At 43.1% G+C, this 14,052-nt stretch overlaps 1 protein-coding gene across 8 annotated transcripts in view; it reads left to right on the top strand.

The window, feature by feature from the left end:
- PDGFA (platelet derived growth factor subunit A) overlaps positions 1 to 14,052 on the top strand; it is a 36,798-nt gene that overhangs the window by 3,661 nt on the left and 19,085 nt on the right. For all 8 annotated transcript variants that reach the window (XR_011004619.1, XR_011004618.1, XM_068207025.1 and 5 more), the window contains exons 3-4: positions 5,828 to 5,932; positions 7,997 to 8,184. Coding sequence is in view for 6 of the 8 variants with exons in the window: in XM_068207025.1 (XP_068063126.1) it covers positions 5,828 to 5,932; positions 7,997 to 8,184 (293 nt within the window). In the remaining 2 variants the exon portion in view is untranslated. The remainder of the gene's footprint in view (positions 1 to 5,827; positions 5,933 to 7,996; positions 8,185 to 14,052) is intronic.

The following is a 14,052-nucleotide window of genomic DNA, read 5'->3' as shown; positions in this document are numbered from 1 at the left end:
AGACAAGTGGGGCAACAGCAGGATGGGTAGATGTAGCAGAGAAATTTATTTCAGAAAATAATTATTTACCTCATGGCAAATATTAACTGGAGGATGCAAGACCAAAAATGGAGAAGGTCAGCCACAAGTTTACCCATTTCATTTTGCTGTTTTCTTGCAATTTGTCAGTTTAGAAACCATTAGAGAAACAAGAGACATAAATATTTTATTATCTCGCTGTGAAACAGTAATTCCTTAAGACATGAACTCAAACAATATTAAAAAATAAAACCGAAATATTCAGCCTTTCACCCGGTTCTTGCTTATGTGAGTGCTGCTTTTGCCTGTGTGCTAAGCTGTGCTCTGAGCTACTCATGGCTGGGTTCTCATGGAGTACCCCATCTTTACTACCCACATTTGCTTTTCCTGGGCACAGTCCTGCAGACTTTGCTGTCATGAGTAATTCTTACTAAAGGCTTATCAGAGTGACTAATCGAGTATTGAAATTGCTCTGCTTTCCTCAGTAAACAGGATCAGGCCTGTTTACTATATTTAGTATTAGCTTGAATTAGCAAATCAAATGTTTTCTTGTTGTCCCTGGTAAGATGATATTTCTGAAATGTATTTCCTAAGGGCTGCAATTGCCTTTAAGGAACGGCCAGTTCAGTGAGGGCTTGTACAGTAGGTATATTTCTCTTTTATAGCATGTACTCATTTTCAGCTGTGGCTCGGAACAAAATCACTCCAGTGACTATTCTCTCCCTCGTTTTAGTGCATGGTATTGCCAGTCCTTCTGCGTGTGAGTAGCCCTGTTTAAACTCAGTGGGTGGACTTGAGAATTAAGAATGATCTTGTAGGCTAAGAGTTTGCAGGATCAGGCATGCATGAAGAAAATGTCTGATATTCCTGAGTAACAAGGCGGAATCTGTGGAAAATGAAGGAAGAACAGTCATTTTCTCTCCTGCAGTGCAAAACATATATTTTTAATTGGAAAAGTAAGTTTTGTAAGTCAGAGTGGGCAGGTTTTTCTTCTATTCTGACAGATTTGGTCTCTATATTGTAGCGCAGAGATGACTGATAACCCCCTTCATAAAATTAGAAACCACACCCCCAGACCATCTGGCATATTACTTAAAGAAAAACACTACCCAACATGGAGCTTATCATTGTATTCAAAAAAAGAAAATCCAGGCCAGTTTGTCAGAGCCCAGTGCTGCATGTCCGACTCAGAGGGTAAAGGCAGCGTGAAAATGCTCTGTTCCTATCAGGAAACAGGGTCTTGTATTAATTTGCTGCAATTGGGATCCAGAGGCAGTGACAGAATTGCCTTGGCATGAAGGAGAGCGGAGTCTGACCCTGTTTAAAGGAGAAAGCATACACAGTCCCAGGAAGTAGGCAGCTCTAGTGTGCAGAGTACAGTTTTACTACGAGCAGACTAAATCCCCAAAACGAGGGCATTTCCTCTGCTCTGCTTGTGGAGCTCTCTCTGGCTCAGCAGCGTGGTTGTTCTCCTCGTGCTTCACCTCTCCCATCTGTCCTGTGGGAGGTAGAGTTCATTTCATCACCTATTATGTTTGCCTCCCGCTGGGAACAGATTTTCCCCAAGTCATCTGCCTGCATGGGGAGAGGCAGGGCTGAATGTGCCTCTTTGCACGGGTTAAGGGCATCCACCAGGGTCACCTTAGGCCATGTGAATTTAACGGCCTGTGATTACTAACTAGCAGAGCAGCTTTTGTTAAGTGGAGAAACCTTCTAAATTAACTGTATACTTCCATGGAAAAAGTGTTAGGCTGCTGCAGAGCTCAATCTTTTGGAAAATGAGCTGTTGACTTTGCGGGTTTTGGTGTGGTGTTCAATGAAGGATGTTACAGTGCAGTGTTTTGGCTTCCCTTGCACCTCTTACACATCATGAGAGGCATCTTCCACATGTGGCCGGTGTTTTTCCTGAGACAGATAAGAGAATATTCCTCCTCCTTTTCAGTTGGTTGATCACACCTAGGTAAAGGGAAAAAAAACCAAAACCCTAAACAAAACAGGGTCTTACGAGCTGTTACTTATATTTCCTTTACCAGATCAAAGTTGAAAACTTAATGACATCTATCTCTGCAGTTGGATGTCAGCAGGGCAAATTTTGCATCAGCCAAAAAGAAGATCAAAAAAACAAACTGATGTTGCTGTGGGCTTTCTGGCTCTAGGGCTGATTGTAAGACAGACCATTTCAGTTTATTGTACCTTACATTGAATTCCTGAAAAAAATGAGATTATAAGAATTTCCTAAACTGCTGCTGTTGATACTAGAAGTCTTGGATCTGTACTTTCTGGATGCGCATCAAAGTGAAATCTAGAAGGGTTTGCATTATGACTGGATGTGTTGGGGGTTGTACCTCACATAAAATAGTTCGGTAAGAAGATGGAAATTCAAAAGTACAAATTGATAAATAGTAAATAGCAGTAAACTTAGGATGCTTTCTACATGCTTCTTGAGTGAGAAGAGTAATCATGTATTGGCAGAATGTCACAGGAACTCTGTGATTTACATTCCATGACCCAGTGGAAAATTGCCAATCTGACAAAAAAGAACAATTTCAGCTACACTAATGGATTGACCAAGGCTAATTGCAAGAGTTTTTATGCCCATCACTGATATGTTGTCAGTACATAAAAGATTACAGAGAAATTTCTTGATTAGCTGCCATGAAAATATTTTTTTATTATTAAAACGTTAAAAGAAAGCTTCACTGTGCAGCATCCTCCATCTTCACTTGGTGATGAGCAGTGCTCGAGTTCTAAACTAAGAACCACCCATTTCTAGGCCTTCTGCTCTAAGCCTCATTTTGAGAGGTGCTAAGCACCCATAAACTCACATTTCCTCTGCTAAGAGTTTATCCTCACTCTGCAACTAATTCAGCACATTGGGGGAAAAACTGATACAAATTAAGTATCACCCTTCCTTAAAGTCAAACTAGAGAGTACTCTTTGTAGCATCATGGTTTTAATGAGACAAAAGGAAGTCTTCTGGCCATACATTCAGAGCCAAGTATGAGTTTCAAAGCTGACTTGGTGATTTTTCATTCCTGCTGGGCAAGACTCCTATTGACTTAAACATTGCTTGAAGTGCATTGATTTTCCTGTTGACTTCACTGGGAAATGGAATTCCTTCCAAATGCCTGTGGGAATCGGGGGGGACACTTAAGTGCCTTTAGCATTGTAGTGTCTTCTGGCTCCAGCCATGCCCCATGATTCTGTTTATTAAGCCAAACTTGGATGATGTGTTGGTAAAAATAATACAATTTATTTTAGATAGCACATTGAGGTTTGACTGGAACTTGTTCTGCTGAGCTAGCTGTGTAGATCTCTTTTTGTAACCCTCACAGAGAGACATGAACTTAGGAACTGCTATACATGCTTGAGATATGTAGTGAGACAGTGAGGTACAGTATAAACCAGAGGCTTTCTTCACCTTAAAAGTCATCTTACAAGCAACACATCTCCTCGAGGTGTCATTTTGCTTTATAAACATGGTGATGGAAAAAGGCTAATTGCGGCTGAGTCGAGCAGTTATGTGTAAGCACATGATTTAACACACTGGTTAGCTGGTCATACCAGTCCTTTGGTTCTTACCAGCTTCTCTAAAGGAGGCAGCAAGGGATCCTTCATGCTAGGAGGAGCTGTGCCAGCATTGCTGAGTGTGGGATTAGGAGCCATGTCCCGGCCCTGCTGTGGTGCTGGCAGCCCTGCCGGCTTCCCTTTCCAGCCTGATGCCTGTGCCCACCAAGCAGTTGGGATTAGAGGCATTACTTTCGTGTTTAATCTCCTTTTAAACACTGTTTGCTTGTGCATGGACATGCTTCTTGCTCTGAGTCTAGCTTGGATCTCAGGCTGAGCAGAATTCATGCTGCTTTCAAGTATCACTTCATTGCCTCAAATTGAAGGAGAGGTTGTGACAACTTGAAGCTGCCAGAAAGGAGGTCAGTATTAAGGTGTTGGGTGGCTGAGTGCTAGGAAACAGAAGAGGGCTGGAGGCACATCAGAACGGATCCTCATTTTGCATAACACCATTTGGGATCAGGTGGATGGCCTGGTGCCATTGGAATGGGATGTGGGAGACCTGGCTCCACTCCCCAGCTCAGTTGCAAACTTCCTGTGGGATCTCTGGCAAGCCATTTTATTTATACCACTGATGAGTTTTCTGGAGTATGGGGTGCAATAAAAGCAGAAATAATACCCTTTAGTCATTGCTGTGTTACATTACCGGACTGGGACTGCAAATAAAGCCCAATACCAGCTAATTAGTCAGGTTCCAAAATTTCCCATCGACATCTAGGATAACAAGTACCATAGATAGGAACTAGGACCCAATTTATTTGTATAAATAGAGACTAATGGCTAATTTCATACAAGGATTTGTTCAGCTGGTAAGGAGAATAGGCAGGACCAGTGGGTGATCCTGGCACTACCTCTTGGACCTCCGATTTTATTTTCTCTTAGCTACTTACAGTAGTATTTTCCAAGAAGTAATGATAAACCCTGGGATGCTGAACTCTTTCTAAGGTGCTGAACATCCTGCTGTCTTCATGTCTCACCTGGCTGTACAGGTGATTTCACAAGCTGCATGTTCCTTAGGGCACAATTTCTTGGAGGGAGGAGAAAAGGAGTTGGTTGTTTTGTGGAGCAGAGCCTTATGATGTGTGTTACTGATAAAGCTGAGATTGAAACAAGTTCCAGAGACAGACAGCTGTGTGTACAGAACAAACTGGAAGCAGGGAGTGTGACAGTGCAGAAGATGGGAGTGTAGGGTGTTGGTAGCTTGCAGAGAGGGTAATTGAGTACTGTGTAATACCCTTTGGCATTTTTTTAGAACATGTCACAGTTTTCTTAGGAGCCAGCAGTGAAACCTTGAAACTCTGCAGTGATGTTCCAGAGGACACTCCAAGCAGCAGAGTGCTAAACCCCTTAGTTTGGGTGTCCTGGGGTTTGTGTGCAGTTCTCTGTTTGGTTCCTTCTTCCTCATCCCCCGTTTGCAGACTGTGCTTGTGGTTTTCAGACCCCACGGCATGGGACACGACCTGAACTGCTTCACTTAACAAACCCAAATAGTTGGAGCAGTTATTTTGTTGTTTTTTATGATAAATGAAATGCCAAGTTTTCCATCTTTGCTTTTTCTCATGGCCCTTTAACCCATGTGGTAGGCTTATTTAGGGAACAAGACAAGCCTGGATGCAGTCCCAGAGTTTGCAGTAGCTTCAGATGCCCCTCCAAAGGTTAGGATACTTCACAGGGGATTTGTTCTGCAACAGAGAGGCTAAAAGGAAACCCATGCTAGTTACTTTTTGCTTTTGATTCTGCCCTAGTACTGCCCTGAAAACCAAGCAACAGAAAATTTACAGAGGCAGCATTGTTGCTGTTGGGTCTAATACCATATTTTCTACTGTTGCCTCCTACCAGAACTTCAAAATGTTTGTAAGAAACATTTCACATGCAGGATTATTGTTCCTATTTCTACACCTTTCCAGTAAGAAAAGCCATATTATGCCTTTCACATAAAAATGCAACTGTTATAGTTTAGATATGGTTCTGTGCCACAGTGTGTGCAGTGTTTCTGGGGGCTTTCAGTAAAATGGATATTGGAATTAAATTGTGCATGCTTATACATGACATTCAATGTCTGTGTCTTTATTCCCTGCCTTATGCCCTTGCAATTGCATTAACAGGGGTTACACTAGACTGATTGTAGCAGGATTTGGTCTTGTGTCTATGAACAGCACAGATTTGTACCTGTGGAACAGCACTGTTGTGACACTGGTGCATATAACATACCTGAGGTTTAACATTTTGTTTCCTGTTCTAGGATATGATGATGTTTCAGAAACAAACTTGAGATCTTACAGTGTTCATTCTGCTAAACATGTGCAAGAGAACCGTCCTGTGCCCATTCGCAGAAAAAGAAGCATTGGTAAGAAACAAGCTATTTGTACTTTGGGAGTGAAAGCAGAGGGGGTGCTTTTGGTCAGCCAAGCAGGACATTTCACTGGAAAAATGTGACATGCACAAAGGAAAAAAGGGCCATTTCTAGCTTCTGCCTTTCTTTTTGCACAAAATGAACCATTGCCTGAGAAGCTGTCTTCTGGAGGATGTCCATAGGAGACAGACATGCACAAATTCTTTACATTCACTTTCTTGTTGCAGCATGTTGGAAAGCTAGACCTCGGTTAGAAAATGCTGTGATATTCAATGTATAATTCATAGTGTGGGGAGCAACTACAGCAGTGTGCTTTAAAAAACATCAACAGTTGGTAGAGTTTTCAGTACAGAAGCTCCACAAAAGGAAACAGCTTGACTCTTTATTCACAAGAAAAATACAGTTTATCCCAAAAATTAAAAGCCATTGATGGAAATGCTGGGGCATTGATTTCTGTCACTGTGTAGGGCACCAGGCATGTTTACAGGGGATTTTATCCTTATTAATGACAATGATGATCCAACAAAGCCCAAATACAAATTAAAAAAGGGACGTGCAAATAAGATTTATGTGCAATGCTTGTTCATCTGATTAGGTGTGAGTGTTCCACCATTCCACTGGACAGTGGAAAACATCCATGGTGCTATCCCTGGTGGGTAATTCAGTGTGTTTATACCTGGAGTTGTGGTGGTAGGCAGAGATAGCCCAGCTTGCTGTCAGCAGGGATTTGCAGTGTGAGTTGGCAGGCGCCCGGCACATTGGCTGCCGGGGGAGAGCAGCGGTTCTGAAGCAGCCGGCGACGTTGGCACCTCACCCTGCAAGGTGCTGAATGCCTCCCCACCAGAGACACTGGGAACTGGGTGTGCTCAATAACTTGTAGGAGTTGCCAGCTATCTTGCAGTATTGCATCTGTTAGTTTTCTTGAGTTCATGACACTGGGGGATGAGAGTAAGGATTTTCACTCTATTTAGTCTATTGAAATGCAATAGAGCCTAGACTTCCATGTTGCAGGCACAGGCTAGGCCTGAGCTTCTTGTACTTGAACTAAGTGAAGTAGTGCAGGCAGTGTTCCAGTTCCCTGACACATCTAACCCAAAGCTATGACAAGCTTCCACTGTAAGGCAAAAAAAAAAAAAAATCCCAGCTGTCTTTGGAGAACTTACCAGCAAACAACTTGTCCCTGAAATTACTATTTTTTTCTGGACTGTTTTGAAATATCAGCATGACTTCTTAAACAGTCCCTAGGTTGATGATGATACATGGTTTCGATCATGGCAGCATCACGCAGTAGTACAGCGCTAATCTTTATAATCCTAAACAAGCTCACCTTACCTGAGCCTACCAGGATATTGGTTTAACTGCAGGCTTTTCGGTCATGCTGCCCTGGTGGTTTTGCATCATTCAAGAAATAACAAATTAAATAAAACCCACTATCTACAAAGCTTTGATGAGTGCAGAAAAAATGGCAGCTGCCCTTTGGAATGAGGGATGAACTAGACTCCCTGATGTGGGGATGTTAAATTTCTGGAAGTGGAAACCCAAGTTTTGAAAGTTTCAAGCTGGTGCAGGTTGTTCCCCAGCTGTGCAAATTGGGTATGATACAGATAATCCTCAATTTAACTTCTGAGGCAGTGTTTGCCAGGTGTTGCATGTTTGTGTGATGGTATTTGTGTGCAGAGATGACCCCAGTGCTGGAAAGCAACAGCTGCTGTTGCACAGTCACTCTGAAGCTGTACTAGGGGGTCAGCGAATGTGGAGGAGCTCCTGGCTTGCTGTCACTTCCAGAGCCAGGATTGCCTTATCTTGTGGTATGTGCTCCAAGCTGTGTCGGGAGCCGGGCCACTGGAAACCCTCATTTTAGGGCTGGGCTTTGGGAGCGAGTCAAGCGTGTCCCCCGGGTAACACCACAGCTCAGCTGTAAGCACACAGCGCTCAGCACTGGCTTGCCAGTGACCAGTGGGGACTGGGAGCACTGGCCCCACGTGTACCTCATCCACGTGGGTGCTCTGGGGCGGGAGCAGCTGCTCACCCGGGGCTGTGACTCTCCTGTGCCCGCAGAGGAGGCCATCCCGGCGGTGTGCAAGACGCGGACGGTGATCTACGAGATACCTCGGAGCCAGATCGACCCCACCTCGGCCAACTTCCTGATATGGCCGCCCTGCGTGGAGGTGAAGCGCTGCACCGGCTGCTGCAACACCAGCAGCGTCAAGTGCCAGCCCTCCCGGATACACCACAGGAGTGTCAAGGTGAGCAGGGGCTGCAGGGCCCTGGCTGGGTTCTCTTCAGCCTGGAAACTCCACTTACCCCCGTGCCTGTGTGACCCAAATCTTTGCTATCCATCCTCACATAGAACGCCCCTCTCTGTTTATGGCCTTTCCAAGTTATGTGATCGTTGGAAAAATCTTGGGTTTGGATTTGGATTTGGTTTCCACAGGATTCCCTTTAGGTTTTCTCTTTTTTTTTTTTTTTTTTTTTTTTTTTTTTTTTTTTTTTTTTTTTTGCAATGAAAATAAAGTCGATTTTGCCTTTCCCATGATCTTGCAAAGTACAGATCTTAAAGTTAAGAAGATAAAATGACTCAAGGGGCACTGGACTTAAAAAAATAAATAAATCACAGTATGGAATGCTGTTTTCTTAATTAAATATTATGCAGCCTAAATTGGGCTTTTATATTTGACAACATAACACTTTTGATCTGAAAAAATGTGTTTCAAATTATCTTACCCCAGGGATAGAAGACTCAACAGCTTCATGCTGTATTTACTCATTAGACAAAATCCCTATTGCAACTTTCCAGTAAATATTACGTGAAATATTTATGTTCATTTGGCTTCACTGTGTTCTAATTTTTATCAGTATTTAAACAAGTACTGTTGAACTACATCTGTGTGTAGGAGATTAGACTTACACTTAGCATTCATTTTGTGAAGACTCTGAGTTCTTGTTGCCCTGAATTTCTTAAGAGCAGAATTAAAATAAACCCCACCACATTCTTGAACGTAAAATTGCTCAGCACAACACACTGATTGCTGCACTTCCAATGGATTTCTTGAGAAAAGTGCTGTTCACTTAGTGCTGTACATCCTAGAACAAAACTAAGGCACCTAAGCCATTTCATTGTATTTCATACACTGTTTTTCATACATGCTGACATGTCTGGGCAGAATTTCTTTTTCTTTTCTGTTTCTGAACATCTGAGAACAATGTTTTTGCATCCAAATAAGCTGGAGAAACATCTGAGATTCCCTCAGTGTTCCCAAAAATAATCATACTTTACACTTGCTTGCTGCCTTGCCTTCATGGGATACGCTTTGCAGAAACAATTAAAAATGAGGTAAAAATTTGGATCAATAATTACTTGAGGGCTGAGAACAAAGTGGGGAGATTGAAGGACTACAATTGTAAACCTTTCTGAATAGGAGCTAAACAGCAAAGTGCCTCAGGACTGTGATATTTAATGCTATTGCCTTTGGGTTTGATGCAGCTTCGATTTTGTGTAGCAGCAAACATGCACAGAGCAGCTGGATGTGCTCAGCAAAGAGCTGAGACGTGTGTGATGAACTTGCTGTTGGTACCTGTGTGTGATACTGAACAATACTGTGATACTGTGCTTCTGTCCTACCCCCGAGCGATGGGGGAGGTGACAGATGAGACAGAGGGTCTTGGCTGTCCCCCTGCTGCTGGGACAGCGAGTGTTCCTTAAGAGTTACAAACTCCTGGCAGCAGCTTTGCAGGGTGTCATTGCTGGGGCTGTTTCCCCAGCACATCACCACGTTGAAGGCATTTTAGTCTCTCAGCCCACTGTAGTGCTTTTAGATTTGCATTCATTCTAGTAGGGCACAAGCTAAAAGTAGGCTCAGCTGAGCAGCTGCTTTTCGTGGCTGTGTAAATATATTGCCACCAGCAATATCAATATACGTCAGCCAGCTTTGGAGGACATTTTTTTTTCCAAGCTCCAAGACTGCTCGAAACAGTCATTAAGTAGCAGGGGAAAAAAAGGACAAGAGGTCAAGCAGGAACAGGATGTTCATTGTAAAGGTTGTAGGCTGACCCCACTGTAACACCAGAACTCTTAGAACAGAATCCATATTTATGCCCTCCAGAGTCAGATCCCCTTGTAGCTTTGATGTAATTGATGGTTTTCTGAGCCTTTTGCCAATCCTAAGTTTAGAGCTGAATGTCTGCTCATGCCATTAAGTAGCTGGCTCAGAGCGAGGGTCCCTGGAAAGGTGGGAGCGGTTTTGGAGAGCCTTCTCAGCTGCTCTGCAGTGCAGTTGGAAAGCCGGCTTGTGTTTTCCCCTGATGTCAGACTGCATAAAAGCTCTCTTTTGATGGAACATTGAAAAGGCTTTCCCCGCTTCCTCCTCATTGACAAGGTAGTGAGATCATAGCTGGCCCATTCACACTAGAAAAATGTTCATCCAGAAAGGTCAGCAAGTGGGTTTGCATCATCCAACAGGCGAAAGCAAAGGGTGTTTTCTTTGTCTCACTGAGGGCCACTGTAGTCAAGGTTAAGAGACGGCTGGGGCAGTGGGGGAGGAGCAGTGGAGGTGCTTGTGTTGGGGCATTTCATTCCTGGGACATGATTCAAAGGCTGGAGGCTTCAGGGATGTCCTTTCTTTGTCTTCACTGAGCTCTCATCAGTGAAATACCATTAATGTGGAATTGAAGCTGTAGGGATGCTCCAAGTCAGGGGGATTGGTGGAACATCTTCCCTGAAATGGGTCTTGTAAGGTTTCTCTTTCACAGGGTGGGTTTCCATAGTGAAAGGTGGGTTTGCCCTGCACGGTGTCAGTGAGCCCATGAGAGCACAGCCTCTAGCCCTAAAGACATCTCTGTTCAGCAAACTGCACCTGCACAGCCCTGCAGAACTCAGACTGCAGGAGAGGCAGGAGAGAGACAGGAGAGGCTGGTTGGGAGCTGCTCTTTGATGGGAAGGAAAGGATTCTATTTCTCTCCTTATAGAGCAATGGTGATAAGGATGGGGGAGTTAGGGGTGTTGGTGTCTGTTACAGAGAGATTTTCTCCTCTGTGTGCAAAAGCATTTCAGTAACATCTGCAGATCCTGTTGCTTCTGTCCAGTGAGTTCAAGTACTTACCAAGTACCAGACCATAATTTATTTGTGGGGTTCTGAACAAGAGTCTTCCCAAGAGGCTTTTGAGCATGATGTTCTTGGTGGGTTTGATCACAGAGGCAGAAAATCATTAATATTGTGGACCAAATCCTGCCTATACTGCTAATTTTGAATAGCCAAGCTGAACAATATGATTGTTCTCAGCAATGTTTATATGCAAATTAAGAAACAAGAGCTGAATTACTCTATATCCCTCAGCTTTGCCTCAGGTTGGCCTTGAGCAGAAGCCCTACCAGCTTCAGCCATTTCTGCATATTTCAATGTTGATCTGATGTGGGGAATTTTAACCTGGTATATACTTAGAGTACATTAATGTGAGGGTGAGGTGCAGAGAAAAGGAGCTGGACAGGAGGGAATGCAGGAGCAGCTCCTCAGCTGTCACTGGAGGGTTGTTCAGCGGTTGGAAAAAATGCTGGAGTTCAGGATGAGCTGTTCAGCAGAGCTACCCAGCCTCACAGCAGGTTGGAAAGGCCTTGCAGAACACATGGGATGTATAGGTGAAATGAATGTATGTCACATTTGCAGGTTTAATAACCTTTTTTCTTCTGCCATTGGGGCGGGAAGAATGAGATAAGCAGCACTTGGATTGAGCTGTGGCTTAACTGCAATTGCAGGCAGGACCAGGTATCAAAGGTCAGTTTAGGAATGGGAGAAACAAAGGAAACCCTGACAGAGGTGAAGGCGGAAAAGCAGTGAGGTGTCCTTGGAGCATGGGAAACCCTGTCAGCCTGGCAGGATCTGGCTGCTCTGTTCAGGGACACAGAGACCGCTCACAGCCATTCCTGCCCTCGTGTCCCTGCAACAGTGACTTGCCAGGCCCTGAAGGCTCCTGATGCCTCCCCGGTCCTTCAATCCCTCTTGACTCACATCTTCCTCACAGACAGGTTTTCCCTCCATTGTATCAGCATGCAGTTATTTTAGTATGGAAGCAGTAGATGATTCCAAGAAGTGTCCTCATTCAGTTGCTTTTTGGGCTTGTTTCCATCCAGTATTTAGGTATCAGCCGCATGAGTTCTGCTGTTATGAGGAACTTTCTGCACTGACACTTCTCTTGCGAGCTCCTGCCTGTGATAAATTTTAGCTTCATACTGGAGGTGTTCTGGACATTTCTGCTTACAGTCTTGTTTGTTTTTTTTTTCTCTGCTATTAATCCTTGATTTCATCTCTCTTGGAGAATCTCCAAAAAAAAGGTGTTCCCATGATATTTCCATTAGGCCACATATTTTTAGCAGATTTTATTTTCATTTTTACTTAGCTGTAATACACTGTATTGCAGGATGTAGACCTAGAATCTACACTGATGCAAGTGTGTTGTCACTGATTATTAGCTTCATTTGAGAAGCTAGTCAGTTATCTCACTGTCTTGTTTTCAAAGAGTTTTTATATAGTGGTATTTTCTGGATCTGGAAGGTTTGTGGTATTAAATTTTTGTTACATTAGAGGACTGACCACCTCAAAGTTCTGTGTAATACACTTGAGAAACTGTACAACATGAACACCAGGCAGAAAAATACAAAGAAAAAAAAAAAAAACATTTGTACACAAGGCCAAACCCCATGCTGTTGGCACAGCTACCCCTATTTATTTCCACTGAAAATGTGACCTGCAGCCTTCATCACTGTAGATCAGCATTGTGTGTGGCAGCAGGTGTTACCAGGTGACACAGACACAGCAGCTTATCTGGTTTGTGCTGCTTCACTTCCAGTATTTGCAACATCTACAAAATAACATTCCTTTAACTTGTGGAGCGTGAAGTAGGGCAGTGGAACATGTGCTGGATTGTATTTTAACTACAATACTAAAAACCAGTTTTAAATTGCTGCATAAATTCCTTATGATCTTCTACAAAGTATTACCATTTCTGTTTTTTAACTGTTGTTTAATACCAAATAGCCACAGGAACTGCATATATCTTTCAGTTTGTAAAACCAAGCGAAACAAGGACAGGCTTTTAAAAGCTTGATTACAGTTTATTTTTGTTGCGTGTAATTTTCAATGAGACTGGTTTATTCTAACAGCTGTAATAAGCATGGCAGATCTGAGAGCTGTTTTGTGATTGCTGGGTCCTTTTCTTTGTCTCTGATGATGGAGGTGTCTTAATTACTGTTTGTTTTCATAAATTTTAAGAATTAGTCATCCTTCGACGCCAGATGACTCAGTTGTACCATACATTTTCAAATCATTGTGTTCAAAGGCTTGATGGAGTTAGGTTCTGATAGGGAATTTTGAAACATACTGCTTCAACCCATAGTTATTCTTTCAGATAAAGTGTTCTGGTATGTCATGGCCAGCTCTTCATCTGTTTACATGGAGATCTCACAGTTTCAGAAGATACCTTTTAATGTAGATACTTTAGTTATTGCATCTGTCTCTCTAACTTTTGTTTGCTGGATGAAATGAAAATCATCTCCAGATCCTGTTGACACAAGGGGTGGTGACTAAAATGTGGATCTGAACTCCTTGCTCTGTGAAAGCTCAGGCAAATCTCCCACTGGCTTTAGAAAGGCCAGGATTTTGCTCTAGCTTCTCTCACTGGCATTCAGAAGCCCTTCATAGTTGTGACCCCAGAGCCAGAAGAGTTTTTCTGTAATTGGGAATAGAATGGGTTTTTCTATACACCGCTTTCATTTTGTGGCAATGTTGTTTTGGTTTTGAAAGGGCAAGGGAATGATTTTCACAGTGTGAAGATTGATTTGGATCGTTGAATCCCCACCAAACACACAAGGAAATCATGGCTGGGAGTGTTATTGTGGATGCTTTATTTGGTAGTGACTGGAGCTTTTGGATGGACCAGCCTTTATGGCTTTGTCATGTAACTTCTGTAGAGACAACCAACCTCCCCTGTCCTTCTGCTCCCTCTCCTCATTTATACAGCATCCCTGTGATTTGTAGTCTTGTTTGCTGGGACAGCCACACTGCAGTGCCCTATTGTCAGATGAGTAGGTCTGAGAAGCCATGATTTAATTGCAGTGATTTCCA

The sequence above is a fragment of the Anomalospiza imberbis genome, chromosome 16, assembly GCF_031753505.1.
Source record: "Anomalospiza imberbis isolate Cuckoo-Finch-1a 21T00152 chromosome 16, ASM3175350v1, whole genome shotgun sequence".
NCBI classification, from domain to species: Eukaryota; Metazoa; Chordata; class Aves; order Passeriformes; family Viduidae; genus Anomalospiza; species Anomalospiza imberbis.
This window is presented reverse-complemented; position numbering and strand designations above follow the sequence as displayed.